The sequence below is a fragment of the Artemia franciscana genome, chromosome 19 (assembly GCF_032884065.1).
Source record: "Artemia franciscana chromosome 19, ASM3288406v1, whole genome shotgun sequence".
Taxonomy (NCBI): domain Eukaryota; kingdom Metazoa; phylum Arthropoda; class Branchiopoda; order Anostraca; family Artemiidae; genus Artemia; species Artemia franciscana.
Genome location: NC_088881.1, coordinates 6597705 through 6620057, shown reverse-complemented (window position 1 = coordinate 6620057; position 22353 = coordinate 6597705). Strand labels below are relative to the sequence as shown.

Below are 22353 nucleotides of genomic sequence, written 5' to 3'. Positions count from 1 at the left end.
GAACAGGTGATCGGATCTCAATGAAATTTGATATTTTGAAGGGTAATGTGTCTCAAAGCTCATATTTTGAATCCCGCCCAGATCTGGTGACATTGGGGGGGGGGACCTAAAATCTTGGAAAATGCTTAGAGTGGAGGGATCGGATAAAACGTGGTGGGAAAAATAAGCAGGAGTCCTAGATACGTGATTGACATAATTGGAACGGATACGCTCTATTTGGGGGAGTTGGGGGGGGGGAGGGTTAATTCTGACAGATTAGAAAAAATTACGTATTTTTAACTTACGAAGGAGTGATCGGATCTTCATGAAACTTCATATTTAGAAGGACCTCGTAATTCAGATCTCATATTTTAAATCCCGACCGGATCCAGCGTCATTGGGCGGGGGCAGTTGGGGAGGGGGACCGGAATATTAGAAAATACTTAAAGCGGAGAGATCAGGACGAAACTGGGTGGGAAGAACAAAAACAAGTCCAAGATACGTGACTGACATAACTGGACCGAATCCACTCTCTTCGGTGGAGTTGGGGGGGGGGGGGGAAATAATTCTGAAAAATTAGAAAAAATGAGGTATTTGTAACTTACAAACGGGTGATCAGATCTTAATGAAATATGATATTTAGAAGGATCTTGTTCTTTAGAGCTCTTATTTCAAATTCCGACCAGATCCTGTGATATTGGGGGGAGTTGGAGGGGGATACCAGAATTCTTAGAAAACGTGAAAATTGGAGTATCTTTATCTTAAGAATAGGTGATCGGATCTTAATCAAACTTGATATATAGAAGGATCTTATGTCTCAGATGCTCCATTTTCGACTCAAATTGGATCCGGGGACATTGCGGGTTGGAGGGAGGAAACAGAAATCTTGGAAAACGCTTATAGTGGAGAGATCAGGATGAAACTTGATGGGAAGAATAAGCACAAGTTCTAGATACGTGATTGACATAATTGGAACGGATCCGTTTTCTTTGGAGGAGCTGGGGGGTGTTATTTTGGAAAAATAAGAAAAATAGAGGTACTTTTAACTTAAGAACGAGTAACCGGATCTTAATGAAATTTGATATTTAGAAGGAACTCATGTCTCAGAGCTCTTATTTCAAATCCCGACCAGATCCGTTGACATTGGGGGGGGGGGGAAGTTGGAGGGGGAAACACCGGTTGTATATACCACCCATATACCGGTTGTATTCCATAGCGGATGCTTCTGCTGCACCACCGTATTTCCGATCTGCCCCCTCCCTTTTCGTTCAACCACTCTTAGTGGATCTAGGCTGAGATGGTTGGGTGCAACAGACCAATAAGTTGGCTGCATCAAGCCGATAACCATTCACTCCTCGTTTTCTCTTCTTAAAATCCTTCTTAGAAATGTGAGGGCACCCAGCCAATCGATTTTCTATAGCCGTTCCAGTCGATCGAAATCCAGCTCCTTGCGTATCACACAAAAAGAGAAAAAGGGTCTCTAAACAAAACAGAAAGAGAGATTTGATACCTTCACCGCTTCATGATTCCCAACTACAAATTCAGGTTTCTTTGACCAGGGATTAACGAAGCGGAACCAGTCGGGTTTCTTTCAATCTCTTTGTAACAAGAAAAAGAGATTACAAAAAAAAAAATAGGGCCGTAAAACAGAACAAAAGGAAAAAGCATCTCTTTCTAACAAGAAAAGAGATAAAAAAAAATAGAAAAGGGGTCTGTAAGAAAAAAAGAAAAAAAAAAACAAGAGAGATTCGATACCTTCATCACTTTATGATTCCCAACTACAAATTCAAGCTTCTTTCACCAGGGATTAACGAAGCGGAACCAGTCAGGTTTCTTTCAATCTCTTTGTAACAAGAAAAGAGATTAAAAAAAGAGAAATAGGGCCGTAAAACAGAACAAAAGGAAAAAGCATCTCTTTCTAACAAGAAAAGAGATAAAAAAAGAGAAAAGGGGTCTGTACGAAAAAAAGAAAAAAAAAGAAGAGAGATTCGATACCTTCACCACTTTATGATTCCCAACTACAAATTCAAGTTTCTTTGACCAGGGATTAACGAAGCGGAACCAGTCGGGTTTCTTTCAATCTCTTTGTAACAAGAAAAGGAGATTAAAAAAAAGAGAAATAGGGCCGTAAAACAGAACAAAAGGATAGAGTTGATTTCTTCACCATTTTATGATTATCGACCATAAATTAAAGTTTCTTTGATTAGGGATTAACAAAGCAGGACCAGTCAGTTTCTTTTTTCACTCTCTTTCTAACAAGAAAAGAGATAAAAAAAAGAGAAAAGGGGTCTGTAAGAAAAAAAGAAAAAAAAAGAAGAGAGATTCGATACCTTCACCACTTTATGATTCCCAATCACAAATTCAAGTTTCTTTGACCAGGGATTAACGAAGCGGAACCAGTCGGGTTTCTTTCAATCTCTTTGTAACAAGAAAAAGAGATTACAAAAAAAGAGAAATAGGGCCGTAAAACAAAACAAAAGGATAGAGTTGATACCTTCACCATTTTATAATTCTCGACAACAAATTAAAGTTTCTTTGATTAGGGATTAATAAAGCAGGACCAGTCAGTTTCTTTTTTCACTCTCTTTCTAACAAGAAAAGAGATAAAAAAAAGAGAAAAGGGGTCTGTAAAAAAAAAAGAAAAAAAAAGAGAGATTCGATACCTTCACCATTTTACGATTCCCAATCATAAATTCAAACTTCTTTGACCAGGGATTAACGTAGTAGGACCAGTCAGTTTTTTTTTTCAATCCCTTTCTAACAAGAAAAGAGATAAAAAAAAAAGAAAAAGGGGTTTTTAAAAAAAAAGGAGAGATTCGATACCTTCACCACTTTATGATTCCCAACCACAAATTCAAGCTTCTTTGACCAGGGATTAACGAAGCAGGACCAGTCGGTTTCAAGAAGTACATAACAGCCATTCTGAGCTTTGAACTGGTAGGGCATAGATCGTATCGGCTGCCCTCGTCGTTTTATAACTAAAATAACGAACGATAAAGTACTAAGAATAGTGCAAATAAATATGATCATAATTGGTTAAGTAGAAATGTAAAGACCCATAATCATAAAAAAGGAAAATCAGGAAACTAATTTTTAATTTAAATGTCAGAGAGCGTTGGTGACTTTATCGACGACAGTCCGGTTTCCACTCTTATAATTCACCCATTCGTTTTGGGTCTATGCGTTAATAGCATTTCCACAAGACATTTTCTATTGGTTTTTCCATTGAGAAAGTGGATTTCAAGAAATAGTGAAAATTCAAGCAAAATATTACCAAGATCAAATATTACTCAGGCGGTAAATGCTATACCACAACTTTTCCCGCTTTTTTTATCCAAAAATATCCAGTTTTTGAACCATCCTTTTGATCCGGTCTTGTGCAAAGCGGTGAATAGTTGGCTAAAAACTTAGCAAAACTTGCATATAAAAAAGAAAATAGGTCTTAATAACAAAATTTCTATCTTAGGTATTCTCTCTCTCTATTTGGAAGAATTAACACGGTTAATATTGCCAGACAAACATCCAAACATATTGAAAAATTAAAATTTTGGTAAATTAAAGAACTGTGAAAGAGATGTGAAAAAAGGTTTCTAGTATACGGCGGTGTTGGCAAGTCGAGTCTGAATACATAAACAAGTAAACATTGTCAGATCCACCTCTAAATTTAATGAGGGCAAAATAATTTTTTTACACCATCTCAACTATTATACCTAGTCGTTTTTATCATAATAAAAATAAATTTGGCGCACAATAAGTTTTTTAGGACTTTTTTACGCGGGAAGTTTTGCAAAAAAAAACTTGGATATCGTTTTGTCTATACATTCCGTTTTAATTCCGCGTCTCTTCAACATTTCGTTTATTTTATCCAAAACAATTGTCTATTTTAACCTCTATTCATTAGAAATGCACCCAAGCTCACACAATTTGCTCCGCATAAGAAAAATAAAATCAAAACAGAAAAGAGATATAGACAAAAAAAAATATAAATGGACTAAATCCAAAACTACAAAAAAGAAAAAGATGAAACGTAAAAAACTAGATATATTCTCTCCGTCATACCTGCAGAGTATGTATCTCTTAAAACCGCTAAGTCTGAAGGGTGATAAAAATCCAAAGCAGAGATACCAATTAAATCTTGTGGCATGTGGCCAAGAAGAGGGATACTTGCAGGGTCCACTTCGTTAAAATTAGAGGCGGAATTGTGGCGAAGACTGAACTTGCCAGTAGAAAATGTTTGATCCGAATCTATAAACAAAATAGCACATATATAGTCCCGGGTCCTATAGTCCCACATAAATAGTCCCGGGGTAAAGGCCCCTATATAGAACAGTGAGCATATGGACAGAAATTAACAGACAGGTTAACACGTTACAGCATGAAAAAATCAGAGTTATAAAAGATTTTCAATCTGCATGATTGGAAACCCCAAATTCAAGTACTTGGGAATTTAACACAGGGAACTAAACAATATCAGAATTTTCAACATAACTAAAAATTATATCAAGGATCGGAAACCATTTTACCAATTGGGATTACCACAAAATTTCATTTCCCAAATTTTCTACAAAAACTTCCAAGCCTTTCTTTACCAGGTAATATTAAAACAAAGCTGGCATTTGCCAGCTTTTACCGAATTTCCCTCATAATAAATTTACCGAATTTCCCTCAATGCATAAGAAACAGTTTTATGATTCTTTTTATTAACAACAGATTTTCCATTAGCAGTCATTTACTAGTATATGGAAGGCACCCTTCAAAGGGGACGGCGAAAAACACACTAAAGCGTAACTATCAGGCAGACTACGCAGTATGAATATCCACACCGGGCCAGAGTGAGAGGACGTTGTAGCTGCAGTAAACTTGAGGGATGACTTGAGGTTCTTCCTTGATGCCCTGGGTGCCTCTAGCGGCACCGGCGGAACTTAGGTCTAAGGTGAGGCTTGCCTTAAATTGTTGAATATTGGTTATCATTATTAGTTTGACAAAACCAATTTTGATTTGATGATTTATTTCTATTTTGACAAAGCGCAGACAGTAATTTCAATTTGATATAATCAGACAATCAATATCGGCATAAATTTGTTTTTACATTTTATTGAGACGCACTGTTAAAATGACTTTTGTGTGATGACACAGTTAGTAAGACATACCAGAGACCCCTCTCCCCATCTTTGTCCTATTACCCAACGAATCTCCACCAGTAACTTAAAGTCAGGGCCCCAGAAAAAGTTACTGATTTTTGCCCACCGTCCTCCCCCAAAATATTTTCCAGCAAGTAAATTGGTCATGAAAATGCGGGTAAAGAACCCTAATACCGAAAGATAACTAAAAAAAACCGGAAGATAGTTCTCCACCTCGTAAACTGTTCTTAATAATTTACGTAAAAAAATCCTTATTTGAGGCCTTCGGGCAAAGTCCAATAAAGCTAAATCCCTTCTTCTTCTTTTTTTTGGTAGCCCACCCCCACCCCAAATAAAAGTCTTTAGTATCTCCCCCGCCACCAAATCCTGTTTACGACCCAGCTCGAAACAAATTAGTATGTTCGTTTCGATGACTGTTCTTTCTGTTTTTTTTTCTTTTTTTTTTACAAAAATATTTTTTTCACAAGAAAACTTTTTTCCAAAAAAAGCAAAAGGAAAAAACAGCGGTCTAACACCAATTAAGAAAAATAAACAGAAAACACAAAATGAAACAGACCAACCCCCAGGTTTAAAGACCTTATTTTTATGTCCATTTTCTAATTCTGTAGCAGAATCAATTCTGTCACGAGCAGAAAGCTGTGCACGAGTCAAGAAATTCGGAAATCAAACAGTTCGTGGTAATGAAATGTAGTAAGGAGTAAACTAGCTCAATAGTAACCGAAACTCTAAAAAACGCTTACTGATTTTAAATATATAAGTTTCATCAAGTTTAATCTTACCCATCAAAAGTTACGAGCCTGAGAAACTTTGCCTTATTTTCTAAAAATGGGGAAAACATCCCCTAAAAGTCACAGAATCTTAATGAAAATCACATCATTAGATTCAGCGTATTAGAGAATCCTACTGTAGAGGCTTCACAAAAATGTGGAATTTTGTATTTTTTGCCAGAAGAAAGATTATTTGTTTTTTTTTCCTAGGGGTGATCGTTACGTGAGAGGATCTTTCCATGGAGGAATTTACCACGGGGGAAGAGAATTTCCATCAAGGGAGGCTGGATTTTCTAGCATTATTAAAAAAAAACTACGAGAAATTAAATAAAAAAAGTTTCTTTCAACTGAAAGTAAGGAGCAACATTAAAACTTAAAACGAACAGAAATTATTACGTATATGAGGAGGTTCGTCCCCTCCTCAATACCTCGCTCATTACGCTAATGTATTTTTAGTAATTTTGAAAGAGCTATTTATTCTAATTAAACGGCCTTTGTGATTCAGGGGGTTATTCTTAAAGATTTGGAACCGAATTCAAACTTTAGAGTAAAGAGCGAGGTATTGACAAGGGAGCGAACCTCCTCACATACGTAATAATAATATACGAATAGAAGTTCGATATATAGCTTAGGTATATTTATTACTAATAAAAACGTTCTTAAATAAAATTAAAACTTCTAGTCGCCTTTTTAAGGAGCAAAAAAATTGTAGGGCAACTAGGCCCCCCCCGACCGTTTTTTCTCAAAACTTTGAGAAAGCCATTTAGCCAATAAAAATGATGTTGGTATGCAAATTTTGTTTTAATTTTTCATGTACGGTGAGCTAAAATCAAAACCTGCATTAGTTCAAAAACGTTCGGAAAATAGATAAAAGAACAACTTTTTCAACTAAAAGCAAGGAGCAACATGAAAACTTCAAACAAACAGAAATTATTACGTATATGAGGAAGTTCGTCCCCTCCTTAATACCTCGCTCTTTACGCTAAAGTACTTTTATTAATTTCAAAAAAAAACTATTTATTCTAGTTAAACGGCCTTTGTGATTCAGGGATCATTCTTAAAGAATTGGAACAAAATTCGAACTTTAGTGCAAAGAGCGAGGTATTGACGAGGGGGCGAGCCCCCTCATATACATAATAAAATATACGAGTATAGAAGCTCGTTACGTAAATTAATTTGTTAAGTTATGTATGTTTATTACTAATAAAACGTTCGTATATAAAATTAAACGTTCTAGCGGCCTTTTTAATTAACCAAAAAAATGCGAGGGTAGCTCGGCCCTCCAATTTTTAATTCTCCGATTAAAACTCAAAAGCCAAAAAAGTAAAATTAATATGGAAACTTCGCTTTAATTATACATGTTCGGTGAGCCAAAATCGAAACCTGCATTAATTCAAAAATATTCAGAAATTAAATAAAAAAACGTGTTTTTTTAACTGAAAGTAAGAAGCGACATTAAAAATCAAACCGAGCAGAAATTACTCCGTATATGAAAGGGGTTGTCCCCTTCTCAGCGCCCCGTTCTTTACGCTGAAGTTTGACTCTTTCTCACAACTCATCATTTTAAAACAATAAAAAACTTTACCGTAAAGAGCAGGGCACTTAGGAGGGGACAGCCCCTTTCATGTACGGAATAATTTCTGTTCATTTTAAGTTTTAATGTCACTCCTTGCTTTCAATTAAAAAAATTATTTTTTTTTAATTTAATTCAATAAGGTCCCATTCATTTTTTCTTTGTTAAAAACAGGATACATTATCAAAAAAAAAAAAAAAAAAAAAAAAAAAAAAAAAAAAAAAAAAAAAAAAAAAAAAAACAACCCCGGTATTTCCAGACATTTTTTTTTCATGTCCCATTTGTTGTTCCATAGCTTTGTTACAAACAAGATATTGTGCTAAAGGCAAAATACACCAACAGCACAGTTTCTAGGCTATTGTTTATATGTCACCTTACCGTTCCACAGCTTGGCTAGAAAAAGGACAATTTGGTAGAACCGAAAAGCAGCAATACTACGGTTTCCGGACAGTTCATTAGAAACAAAAATACAAGTAGCACAAATGGGCTATCACGCGATTAAAATACACGTATAGGCTATTATATATACCAATAACACAAATAGCATGCAGACATTAAAATCTAATTCCCAAGTCTTTAAGATATAAATTACATTTAAATACCTGGAAAGAAGCGCAATTCGCTCATAGAGTACCATTAAAAACCTTAGTCCATATTATTCAAAACAAAAAAGACATATTATTTCTTCAGAAAGAAAATCTTTGGAAAATTTTTTCTTGGAAAACCTGTCCACTGTTGATTTTTCTCAAGTTGTTAGATTAGAAAGGAATTTGTTTAGCAGTGATTTTCGCTTGTCAAAGGAACGACTTTATAAAAAATTGGAAAACTTGGGAAATGAAACTTCGGTGAAAACCCGTATTTATTCTCAAAGATTTACTCTTGGACCCCCTATTGTTAACTTCTCTTCTAGAACGTTGGAACCCCAGGAAATCGAAACAGCGGGAAAAGGTCCAAAATTCTCATTTCTACCGAAACAAGTTCCTGTGGCAGACATAGTTTCCTCTCTAGAGTCCGCTTTGCATATATGCTACCCATCTGTTTCTAACTCTAAGAAGCTAGGTCTTGTCTCATAAATACCCATTATAACAGCCAAAAAAACGGTTAAGTCTCATCTCTTTCAGCCAAAAAATTTGCACGACATAAAAACATGACCTAGTCTCCGCAAAGACCCATCTATTATAAAAACCGAAGCAGTCAAAAGCAATTCATTTGTTGTCATGGATACGACAGACTATGACGACAAAATCCTTTCACATTTTAATGACACAACTACATATAAAATAATGGCTCATGATCCTACTGATCACTTTGCTAATAATACTATGAATGAATTAAAGAACCTAAAACAGAATAGTAAAATGACAAAACAGTTATATAATAAATTTTTTCCCCGTGGTAGTTTCTGTCCAAAATTCTACGGTTTGCCAAAAATACATACACAAGGTAATCCCTTTAAAACCTATCGGAAGCATGTACTAAAGTCCCCACTTCTAAAATTAGAAAATGGCTTTGCACAGCTTTCAAACCTTGATTGTATTCCCAAAATTCCTATATTAGGAATTCGGCAGATTTAGCTAAAAAACTTAGTAACACAAGTATTTCAGAAAAAACAATAGGTAGTAGTTTGACATTGTCTTCCTGTATACGAATATAGATGAAGCCTTTCCTGAGCAATTATTAAAAAACAAATAGAAGAAATTAGCACTTAATCGTGCTTTCGGCGACAGGAATGGATTGTGAAGTTTTAATGAGTAGTTAAAATTTGTAATAAGTTTTCTGTGTATTTTCAGTTTCGTGCTTCCTTTTATCAGCAAATAAATGGGTTACTCATTGGAGCTCCTTTATCCGGGCTACTGGCAAATATTTACGTCGAGAACCTTGAAAATTGGGCACTAATTCTTATTTCTTAAGCATGTATATTGGGATCACTAAATGAATGACGTTATTTCACTTTGGAATTGCAGGGAAATTGAACTTCAGGCTTCTTAGAGCACCTTAATACTTATGATAGATATTTGCAGTTTACCCTAGAAATTGAAAATAAATTGCCGTTTTTAGATGTGTTAATTATTCGTAAAACAGTATTTATGAGAGAGATTGGGTACCCATTGCCAAAAAGTATGTCTGTAATAAAATTTAATTTTGTTATTGCTCAAAGATTAAAGATACATTCTTCTGAAGCCTTAAATCCCACACCAGTAAATGATTCAAATAAACCCACAAGCACGATTTACCTACCTTATATTCCGAAAATTACTTTAAAACTGAAAAAAGTTTGTTTAAAGAACAATTTACGTGTTGTATTCACAAGCAATTTAAGTATAATGAATCTTGTCAATTCTGGTAAGGATAAAACCCCAATTACTCGTCTACGAGGGGTGTATCAAATACCATGTAGTTGTGGAAATTATTACATTGGTCGAACCCACCAAAATTTAGGAACAAGATTGCAGCAACACAAAGAAAGTATTGAAAAAGCATTAAAATATAAAAATAACTCCATATCTTTCGATTCAGCTCTAAGTAATCATATTTTTGAAAATCCAGACCATTATGTTCTATTTGATGAAACAATTCTAATTAGCAATGACCTAAGAATCAAACAAACTGTCCGTGAGGCAATCGAAATCAAACGAAACTTAAATAATAACACATCCCTAGATAGAGACTTGGGTGAATACACACTCAACCCTATGTACACAAAATTAATTATAGAAAATAATCTAATTCAAAATAAAACAAAAATAGGAACGAACAAAAACAAGCCCAATATCAAAAGAACTATCAGATTAGCTGCAGAGAAGGCAAATATCGCAATAAGAAATCATTCCAATTTTTTAATAAATACAGTTAGTGAAATGAATGAACCTTTTTATCTTGCAAAATGTTAGCTTTTATCAGACAGTCTTGGCTGAACTTTTCGTTAAGAAGTAATGATGCCAAGGCTATTTTAAAACAATGGATTTTTAACTGAGAATTTTTATTGTAAGTGTTTTATTGTTTTTTATTTTTTCTTTGCTGAAGACGGCCCTTAGATATAAGGCCGAAATATTCAAATAGGTTTTGTTGATTCACTGTCTTGGGAAAAAAGTCCTCATTATTCTCGCTTTTGTTGTTATATTATGGAAAGGCAGTGTGGTCTTCGTCATTATTTTGTCAAAAGTATATTTAACCGTAGACTACAGAGACATTCCCGTAAAATCGAAGATATATCACAATGTAAGGCTCTTGATAAGCCCTTAAATATTATCGATCTTCCGTACATTCCAAAAATCACAGCAAAATTAAAAAATCTTTGCACAAAAAATATTCTGTATGTAGTTTTCACTAATAATTATAAAATCACAAATTTCTTAAACTCCGGTAAAGATAAAACCCCAGTTACTCGCCACAGAGGGGTTTACCAAATCCCCAGCGATTGTGGCAACTAATATGCTGGCAGGACCCATCAGAATCTAGAATAACGGCTACACCAGCATAAAGAAGACATAGAAAATCACTAATTTCTTAAACTCCGGTAAAGATAAAACCCCAGTTACTCGCCACAGAGGGGTTTACCAAATCCCCAGCGATTGTGGCAACTAATATGCTGGCAGGACCCATCAAAATCTAGAATAACGGCTACACCAGCATAAAGAAGACATAGAAAATGCATTAATTTCTAATAGTTCTAATAACTCCTTTGAATTTGCTCTAGCCTAGAATATATTTAATATTCTCCTCCCCCCCCCCCACACAAACAATACTTTTTGAAAAATCTTCTCTCATTAGTAATGATTTGGGGATAGAATAGGTGGTTCGAGAATCAATCAATTATATCGGGAATAATATTTCTTTAAATAGGGACTTCGCTAAATTCTTAACACTCAAATTTAATTTAAAATGATCTAAAAAATATTTTACTAAACGAATTTATAGTAATATTGAACAAGTTATAAAAAGGCCTTTGAGGCAAGCTGCCAAAAAAGCAAGACTAACTTTGAAAACCTGTATTCAATTATTTTTGTTCTTTGTGTTATATATATATATATATATATATATATATATATATATATATATATATATATATATATATATATATATATATATATATATATATATATATATATATACATATATATACTTGTGTTGGGTTGTTGCCTCTGAATTATTTGTCTTTATTATTTTTTCTATTGCTTGGTAAATGACGACTTATACTTATTGACGACATGACTGCCTGTCCATGGATTATTCTTTATGGTTGATTGTGTATGGCTATGCTGTTTGACCTATGTGATTGTATGGATGAGTAGGGTTAAGGCCTCATTCAAGTGCTGGTCTATATTAATTACTAATTTAGGAAAACAGTCTACCTTTTCTCCTTCTGTCTTTTTTTTTTTTTTTTTTTTGTGTGTGTGTGTGTTTGTGCTGTTGCATTGGTGATTTCTCTTTTCATGATATATATATATACTTTTTTTCTGGTGCTGTGCTGAAGACAACCCTTGGACATAGGGCCAAAATTTCCACTGAATTGAATTCCACTGTCTTGGAAGAAAAAATTTCCAATTGTTTTTAAGTTGTTTTAGTTTGACCAATAGCCTATATACTTATAGGCTATTAAAAATACTTACGACTATAGGCGCTTTTTATTGGAATAGCATGGACAAGAATGAACATTTCATCATCAGATTCATCATTATTTTCTTTGGTGTCTCTATGAAGTTTCAAATTCAGCTTAAATGGAAGATAAGAGGTTTTCTTTTCCATTACAGAAAAACCAAAAGTCTTCAAACTCTTAAATTGTCGGAATCGAACACATAGACTTGGTTTTGACACGTCACCTGAGTCGGCTGCAATAAATGATAAAATAGCTTAAAAAGAATAGCAAGAAAAAAAGAAATGAGGGGATTCTTTTGTGGGGAACGGTGAAAACAGTATCAATTGCGCAATTTCCCCACATTACCTCAATACTCATAAAATTGAACCTAACCTTAAAAGCATCGTTGACATGCTTAATAAAATTCTAAAACTACAATGGTGCAAAACAAATTCAGAGGATTTTTCCGATTTAGGGAGGGGTGAAGAACACTATGAATTTCCCAATTTTCCATAATTATCCCTATACTAATGGCCATACCATCAGAAATTTTGTCAAATAAAAAGACTCGTTTATAACCAAATCTGGATAATACTCTGGCACAGCACACAATTGGGCAAGTCATAGCCATCACAAACACATGTTAGCTAAATTTGTAAACATCGTGGAAATGCTAAATGAAAAAAGAAGAAGAATATGAAAAAGAATCAGAGGGCTTTTCTGGGAGTAGGGATGGAATGAAAAGCACTATCAATTTTGCAATTTCCTACAATTGTCCCCGAAATAATCGACATTCCATCAGAAATTTTTTCAAATGGACATTCCATCTCAATAAGAAAAAAAATCATACTTAAAGAACAATTTAATAAGCCATCCCAATTAAATATTTACTTAATCTCTTCCCAGAAGGTAGTTCTTCAGTCTACTCTTAAACTGGCTAACATTTTCAGATAACCTTATACTCGTTGATAAAGAATTCCACACTACTGGTCCCGCAAAAGAAGTTCGATATGTAACTTAATTTGTAAGTTAAGTAGATTTATTACTAATAAAAACGTTTCTAAATAAAATTAAAACTTCTAGTGGCCTTTTTAAGTAGCAAAAAAAAAATATAAGGCAACTGGTCCTGGGACCAAAACTTCCCCTCTGAGAGCTGCGACACTCATATACCATCCATATCCATATTTCTAGTCTCATAACTGTGGTGTGAAGAATTCCTTGTAAACACAAAAAAATTTAGGGGACAAACCATAAATACTCTGAAATACAAATATAACAAGTTGATAATCATGAAGTTTGCTAACATTAAAGATCTTGAGTTTCCTATAACAATTAACTGTATCATTTTCACCATGGACATAATTTCCTAAATTAGAAGATAAAGAATAATTCCTAAGGTAATAAAGAAAAAAGAAGAGATAGGGCAAGAATGGGCAGTAGCCTAATGGCCATAAGGCTGGATTTAAATATGATGTAGCCCGTAGTCGACAGCAGATTGAGGAAGGATTTGTTGGGCAAAGCTATGTAGTAGGAAACTTAGGACATAGTATGGTCTAGCAAGATGTAGCTAGAAGTTTGTGTCCCTTGATGGTTTTGCTCTATATCTCCAATTTCTTTTTTTTTTTGGGGGGGGGGTCCAATATTCTTTTACTAGAGGCTAAATTCTGTGCTTGTGCGTGCATGTGTGTTTGCAGTTACGTTCTTCTACATATCTGATTGTAAAAAATTTCATACTGTGGAAATGCCATGTATTTACATACTTCCTATACTATGAAACATAATGTATTTACAATTAATTAAATAACTTCTGATGCTATGTAAAACACTTTAATACAATTTTTACTTTTATACAATGTGTTAAAAAAAAGTCCTACATTGAACACAAACACGCAGGTCGGACCAATTCGCTCCTCAAGATTGTTCCAAATGGAGTCATTCACGAAACAATGCTAATCGAGGATACCACCTTCTCCCCCCAAAAAAACATTCTTCTGATGCCCTCTCCTAGAACTGAAATAGTATGCTAATATAGAAAGAGATAGCAGTTTATAGCACCAGAATGTTCTAAGATTTATTTTTTTCTATCAAAAAACAAGGAGAGAAAATTTCAAACAAGCAGAAATTAATGTATCGAAATTCACTTTGTCAGTTTCGATTTACGATTTAGTTTCGATTTCAGTTACGGTTCAGTTTCGATTTCAGTTTTGATTTACGTAACAAGGCAATCTTACTCGTACGATACAATGAATATTATACTACTCAACTTGCTATTTCCAGCATTGGTTTGTCAAAAGGGAGGGGGCTCCGAGTTCACTCCTCTCCGAGATCTCAAGATTACAATAATTTCTAATATTTTCCTTACGATCTTTTCCACTAAAGCCCCCCCCCCCTCACATACACAGACAAACCTTGAAAATGTCTGTGAAAATGCTTGCATATTTTTTCTACACAAATAAGTCTTTGGATTCTTATTTTCAGCAATTACAGAACTGTAAGAATCGACTATGTTCTCCTAAAGGAAACTCTTGTAGTTACGACCTTTAGTATTCTGGCTAAAAAGTTACCATATACTACCTTATTTGTTCAGGAGTTTCGAGTTTGTGGTGTAAGTTAGAAGAATGACTATACGAATTTGAGTTTTAAAGTATTTTCGTTTTAACTATATAAATTAGTTTTAATTGTTTATATTTTACACTTTCAGGAAGCGAAAAGATAAAATACATAATAATATAAACTGAAAATAGTACGATATATTGAACACTGACACAAAAATATTAAAAAGACAAATAAAATAATGAACAAACTATTAATTTATCTATATAAAACTAATAAGATGCAATATATGATACATACGGCTTGTGATGGCAGCAGACCCCGGTGCCCCCATCAATCCAGAAGTAACATAATTAGTAAAGACAAGACGATCTTTTGGGTGTAAAAAATCAAGCAAGTTCCGTCCCGTCCACATGCCACAATGAAAAAAGAGTTTTTCTTCAAGTGATGATGTCACATAAACAACACAGCCACTCTCCAAACTGAGGGCGGCAATAAAAGATTCCTGAAAATAAACCAATTTTTGTTTATATATTAATTATCAAAATTCACTTTTTAGCAAGTATTCAATCTCTTATCTCTAAATTACCTTCTTAAAAATACGTTCTCTGGTTTAAATTTAACTTTTTTTTTCATTTTTTAAATTATCATAAACCTCATCCCCTCTCCTTAGGTATACTTGGTTTAAATGTAAACTGGTCTCAAGCAAAACAATGCCTGTGGACAAGGCATCATCCGGCCCTCTGACACCTACAGAAGTGCGTGGCCAGTATGTTGAGATAGTCACGCAGTTCACCTACCTTGGTTCAATTGTCTGCCCAAATGGATATCTTGATGTAGGAGTATCAGCAAGTAAACGAAAGGTGGCTGTCGTCTTCAGTCGTCTTCTGAGAACAATATTTCACAAGCCCAGATGAGCCACCACACGAAAGCACGAATTCACTCTGTCATTGTAGCTAGCAGCATGACGTACTCGTCGGAGACTTGGGCAATGGTTCAGACGCAGATGCTGTTCAGCGAAAACGCCACCACAAAATAAAATGCGCTGGATGATACAGGGTTCAGAACATGGAGATCCTCCAGTTCTTTAAACTGACACAAATGCCTGAGCAGCTCGAGTCTATCTTGCTGCATTGTCTTATACTTCGCCTGCCAAACCAAATACCCGCCTGAATCATCTTTGACTCAATCAAAATACAAACGGTTGAAGACGTCCCAGACGTAGATCACGCAGAAAAGGAGCAGAAGTCATCCAGGTCAACTTACTACCAGGAACAAGGACCTCGAAGAAGCTCCAGCCCTTGCCCAGGACAGAGCACTCTGAAGACAACTAACGGCACTGACTTCTGGTTCCATCTGCGCTGGTGACGTTGTAAAAGTTCTTTCAGTATTGCCAACTTGTAAACTTTAAAAAACTAGCTATTTCATTTACTACCACCTACACAAAAAAAAAGAAAAAAACTACCATTTTAATTCAGCCCTAAATTTGAGCATTTAAAAACTAAATAGATTTTACACTGGGTATTCTACGACAAATTGCACATATCAACGTTTTGCAGGATGCGATCCCTTCATTGGACGAAGGCACTAAATTACAAAATCCCATAAAAATGCCTTTTATGGCGCCAAAATACACCTGTCTTGTCAACTTGAAGACAGCTTGAGGGAGGCGCTGAAACATCTTTTCGCTTTTTTTTTTACCACTGGCTGAAAACCAAATTTGTCCTTTTGGTTATTTTTTTAATTACACAATTTCTCACTTATTTATTTAAACCTTGCATGTCTTGTTAAGCTACTTTTTGATTCTTTAATAGACTGAACATACAATTCTAGAATGAAAATATACGAAGTCTAACCAAAAAGTAACGAGACTGTTAAAAAAAAAATACATATTTACTGGATAAAGTTATTTACATTCAATCTCCTTCTAAATATGCTCCTTCTGAACCTATGCATGATGTACAACTTTCCTGCCATTTTTGAAAGCCCTTCTGTAAGTCATTTTTTAGAAACTCCTCGTACTTGATCCGTCGCATTTGTTTTATTCCATCTACATCTTGAAAAGGGTCGGTTTACCCTTAAGCACCATTTTTATCTTTGAAAAAAAACCACATGGATCTATGTCTGGTCAACAAGGGGGTTGACTAAAAACTTGGATATCATGTTTGGTCAAAAGTTGCAACCCAACCTGGACTGGTGCATTATCATGATGCAGTTTCTAACTACCATACTCTTTAAAGCGGGTTCTTTTTCTTCACGCAGCGTCTCGTAAACGCTGAGGTACATCAATGTAGTACTCCTTTGTTAAGATCTGTCCAGTTGGAGCATACTCATGATGAACAACATATTGTTAGTCGAAAAAGTCAACGTCACCTTCGCTTGACTCTGAACTTGGCAAGCTTTTTTGGGTTGTGGTGAATCAAGTGTATTCCACTGCAAAGATCATGACTTTGTTTCTGGATCGCGTCCATACGAGTCTCGTATACCCAAGTCTCGTCATTAGTTGTAATTGACTTTTTTTCTAATGATAATAGTCATAACGCTAGCAAGTAAGTGGCTGTCTTTTTTCGGTTTTCTTTTTGCTCATCTGAGAGCAGCTCAGAATTAAATCCCATTAGACGTAAACACACTTTACTTAATTGCACCTAGAAGCCGACTGATAAAATTTATAATTGAATAAATGTCTAATATATTTTTACAACACATAAAGTTAGATCAATATAGTACGTACAAGTTCATACTCGAACTGGATATAATCTTGAATATATAATTCAGTTGTTCTGCTGGCAATATATCGGATAGATAATTCTAGATAATAAATATTCATCAAGCCATTCATTTGTTCTTCTTGCAATATATCTGATATATAATTCTAGATAAGAAACATTCATCAAGTCATTCAGTTGTTCTGCTTGCAATATATCGGATATATAATTCTAGATAAGAAACATTCATCAAGTCATTCAGTTGTTCTGCTTGCAATATATCGGATATATAATTCTAGATAAGAAATATTCATCAAGTCATTCATTTGTTCTTCTTGCAATATATCTGATATATAATTCTAGATAAGAAACATTCATCAAGTCATTCAGTTGTTCTGCTTGCAATATATCGGATATATAATTCTAGATAAGAAATATTGTAATATGTCTGATATATAATTTTAGATAAGAAACATTCATCAAGTCATTCAGTTGTTCTGCTGGCAATATATCGGATAGATAATTCTAGATAAGAAATATTCATCAAGCCATTCATTTGTTCTTCTTGCAATATATCTGATATATAATTCTAGATAAGAAACATTCATCAAGTCATTCAGCTGTTCTGCTTGCAATATGTCGGATATATAATTCTAGATAAGAAACATTCATCAAGTCATTCAGTTTCTCTGCTTGCAAGCTAAGTTTTTGTTTCAGATTTTAGGTAAGAACCTGTATATATGGTTAAATTTAACTTCTTGATTTGCACATAATATTTTTTTAGGTTTATTATCGTAAAATATTAGCTCGTTTTCTTTTTATAATATTAAACGATTTATCATGTTAATTACTGAAAATTCGGCTTCCTGAATGCTGCAGAGACCGTTTCACTCCCTTCGCAGAAAGATCATTTTATAGAGACTAGAAAAAAAAATGATTTTGTAAGTTTTTGTCGCCTCTCTCCATTTGCATCACTCGCTGTCCTCGGCATCTCAGGCCTATGGTTACAGAGTCTGTAGCAAAGGTAAAATTTTCTATCAAAGGTAAAATTATACAAATTAAAACCAAAAACTAACCAAAATTAAAAATTAAAACCGAAGACATTAAAACCCCTCAAAAGTTTCATGGTCTATAAAAAAGAAAGAAGGTAAAGGTAACTCAAGAACTACAAACAAAGAAAACGGAATTAGCAAAAGGGGGGAACTCTGAAGCATGTGGAGAAAAAAGTGAATGAAAATTTGCCCTTTTTAAGAAAAACTTGTTGACCCCTTGTGAATCCCCAAGAAAAGACAAAGTTAAATTGTAGGCAGACACATATTTAACATAACTGTTTCAAGATATCGATGAAGGGGTATTTTCTTATATTAGTCAGCAGACTGTTCCAAACCCGAGTACAACCAAGACAAGGTACAATCACGACAACTCGTACAGTTACTAGGTATTTCTGGTTCCTACAAGATATGCTGACCTACGGTCGAAAAGATTCGAAAAGAAAGATAACAATCGTAAAAGATAATTAAATAGTTAGAGAGGATGATCAGATTAGGCGTATTAGCTTCCATAGGCGTGGCTTAACCTAATCGCCTAACCTAGCAAGCGTGTTAGGTCAGGAGATTAAACAGCTGGGCAAGATGGTCAGGTTAGGCGTATTAGCTTTCATTAGGCGTGGCTTAACCTAATCCCCTAACCTAGCAGGCGTGTTAGGTCAGGGGATTAAACAGCCAGGGATGAGGATCAGGCTAGGTGTATTAGCTTCTATTAGGAGTGGCTTAACTTATTCACCTAACCTAGTAGGCGTGTTAGGTCAGGGGATTAAACAGCCAGGGATGAGGATCAGGCTAGGCGTATTAGCTTCTATTAGGCGTGGCTTAGCTTATTCACCTAACCTAGCAGGCGTATTAGATCAGGGGATTAAAAAACTGGGGATGAGGGTCAAGTTAGGCGTAATAGCTTCCATTAGGCGTGGCTAAACCTAATCACATAACCTAGCAGGCGCGTTAAGTCAGGGGCTTAAAACAGTTGGGGACGAGGGCTAGGTTAGGCGCATTAGCTTCCATTAGGCGTGGGTTAACCTAATCACCTAACCTACCAGGCGTGTTAGGTAAGGGGATTAAAAAACTGGGGATGAGGGTCAAGTTAGGCGTAATAGCTTCCATTAGGCGTGGCTAAACCTAATCACATAACCTAGCAGGCGCGTTAAGTCAGGGGCTTAAAACAGTTGGGGACGAGGGCTAGGTTAGGCGCATTAGCTTCCATTAGGCGTGGCTTAACCTAATCACCTAACCTACCAGGCGTGTTAGGTAAGGGGATTAAACAACTGGGGATGAGGGTCAGGTTAGGCGTGTTAGCTTCCATTAGGCCTAGCTTAACCTAATCACCTAACCTAGCAGGCGTGTTAGAGGGCATTAAACAGCTGGGGATGAGGGGCAGGTTTGGCGTATTAACGTCCATCAGGCGTGGCTGAACTTAATCACCTAACCTAGCAGGCGTGTTAGGTTAGGGGGCCAAACAGCTGGGAATAAGGGTCAAATTAAGCGTGTTAGCTTCCATTGGGCTTGGCTCAGCCTAATCACCTAACCTAGCAGGCGTGTTAGGTGAAGGGATTAAACAGCTGAGGATGAGGAACAGATTAAGCGGATTAGCTTTGTTTGTATGGAGAGTTATTATTAATATTTAGAATTAGACTTATAGAAATACAGTGGCCTATGCCCAGCGAGCCTTGATAGAGGACCGAAGTGATTCTCGGAGTTCGGAACAAATCGATCTTCGAAACTCAGTATAATGGCGAAAAATAAAATGAACCATGTAGTAGCCAGTTCCTTTCGATATTTAACAAATTTAATAATTTACTAAAACCAATAACGTATTCTGACCGATGCCAATAAAATAAATTAGAAAGTTCCGATTTAACTACATTTATCTTAGAAAGTTTTTTCTTAATACAGAAGCAAAAAAAGAAGTTGAAACCAAGTCGGCATAACTGATAACATATAGTAAAATACTTCTACAACAATAACAGCATTTCCCTCAATGAAAAAATTTTGTCTTCTGTAAATCACATCATACTAAATTTAATTATGTTTAATCATATCCTTTAACCAGATTATAGACGTTTTAAATTTTTTGGTATTTCCGTTTTTTTCTTCTTTTTTTTATTCCAAAATATGAATTTGGCCCTTTGGGGCTTCATTGCCTTAAAAAAAAAATCTAATATAGAAAAGAAAAAACCGATGTTGCGCTTAAAGGATGGGTCTTTTGCAAATGACTGCAACACCTCTGTTACAAAGTTTGGTGCTGATTGCTGATACCAATTTAACTGTTAATGATTTTACATCATTTTCCTTAGAATGTTTTATGATTAGACAGAAGCCAAAAACAAAGATTGATGCAAAGTTATCATAATTGACAACAGAAAGGTTCTTAAAAAATAACAGTGAATTCGATCAGCATAGAAACGAGCCAACATCTAGAAAAATGAGAAAACTGACCTTACGCTTAAAGGATGGGTCTTTTGCAAATAACTGCGACACCTCAGTTACAAAGTTCGGTGCTGATTGCTGATACCAATTTAACTGTTAATGATTTTACAGTATTTTCCTCAGAATTTTTACCTTTAGACAGAAGCCAAAAACGAAGATTGATACCAAGTGATCATAATTGACAACAGAAAGGTTCTTAAAAAATAACAGTGAATCCGCTTAGCATAGAAACGAGCCAACGTCTAGAAAAATGAAAAAACTGACCTTGCGCTTAACGGATGGGTCTTTCTCAAGAAACGCAAATGACTGAGACATATCTGTTACAATGTCTGGTCCAAGCAGCGCTCTCCAGTCTCGTCCCTTCTCTTTCAGTCCCATTTTTACTTCTTTAGCTACTTTCTTTGCTGCTTCTGGGTTCAGTCGACCTGAAAATAAATATGATCGTTAAATATCCTAAATCACTGTAAAAAAAAAAGGGTAAAGGATGCGGCAACAGGCTCTTAAGGTCCGAACCGGCGGTGTTAATCTCCGTCTCAAGGCCCTTCAGCCAGGAAGTACATTGGTGGGGATGGGGGCCAGCCATCCTCTGCTTTCTCATACCCTTCCTGTTTACCTTCCCAAGCTTTCTCGAGGTGCCCATTTAGAGCTGGGTCTACTCTACCTAAACTGGCAGAGTAACGCCACTGATCTCCGTCCCAAACCAATAATTGAGTAGAGTAGGATTCGAAATATCGTCCTCTCGGAAATCCCAAGACGCCTATCCCAAGATCGTCCTTGTCAGCCAACGATCTAGGGCAGGTCGTCCAAAAAAGGTCGTCCCCAAATGGGGTGGGAGGAGGTCGTAAGGAGAGATTGAAAGGAAATAAGAAGCTCTAAAGAGGGAGGCATTTAATAGGTTAGGATGAAGGAGGAGAGTGCGTAGTTGTGATGGGCTCAGGCAGCTTGGTGTTGTAGTGAGTTGCTAGCATTAGCAGCAGCAGTATTGTAATAGCCTATGTGTCGCAGGTTTCAAATACTATAAGTTTTGATTCAATTAAATAAAAAAAAACTAATTTTTTTAGCTGAAAGTAAGGAGCGACATTAAAACTTAAAACGAACAGAAATTACTCCGTATATGAAATGGGTTGTCCCCTCCGCAATCCCTCGCTCTTTACGCTAAAGCGTTTAATTGTTTTAAAAAGTAGAATTGTGGCAAAAAGTCAAACTTTAGCGCAAAGAGCGAGGGATTGCGGAGGGGACAACCCATTTCATATACGGAGTAATTTCTGTTCGTTTTAAGTTTTAATGTCGCTCCTTACTTTCAGCTAAAAAAATTAGTTTTTTTTTATTTAATTTCTGAACGTTTCTGAATTAATGCATGTTTGGTTTTGGCTCTCCGCACATAAATTATTAAAATGAAATTTGTATATTAATTCTTTTTTTGGCTAAATGGCTTTCTCTTAGTTTTGATCAGACGATTTTGAGAAATAAGGGGTGGAGAAGGAGGCCTAGTTGCCCTCCAATTTTTCAGTTACTTAAAAAGGCAACTAGAACTTTTAATTTTTAACGAACGTTTTTATTAGTAAAAAATATGCGTAACT

At 35.3% G+C, this 22353-nt stretch overlaps 1 protein-coding gene across 5 annotated transcripts in view; it reads right to left on the bottom strand.

Moving 5' to 3' along the window:
* LOC136039222 (period circadian protein-like) overlaps positions 1 to 22353 on the bottom strand; it is a 569811-nt gene that overhangs the window by 77982 nt on the left and 469476 nt on the right. For all 5 annotated transcript variants that reach the window (XM_065722755.1, XM_065722758.1, XM_065722757.1 and 2 more), the window contains 5 exons: positions 21038 to 21198; positions 14890 to 15094; positions 12071 to 12289; positions 4039 to 4224; positions 2803 to 2957 (listed from right to left, as the gene is read on the bottom strand). In XM_065722755.1, coding sequence (XP_065578827.1) covers positions 2803 to 2957; positions 4039 to 4224; positions 12071 to 12289; positions 14890 to 15094; positions 21038 to 21198 — 926 coding nt within the window. The remainder of the gene's footprint in view (positions 1 to 2802; positions 2958 to 4038; positions 4225 to 12070; positions 12290 to 14889; positions 15095 to 21037; positions 21199 to 22353) is intronic.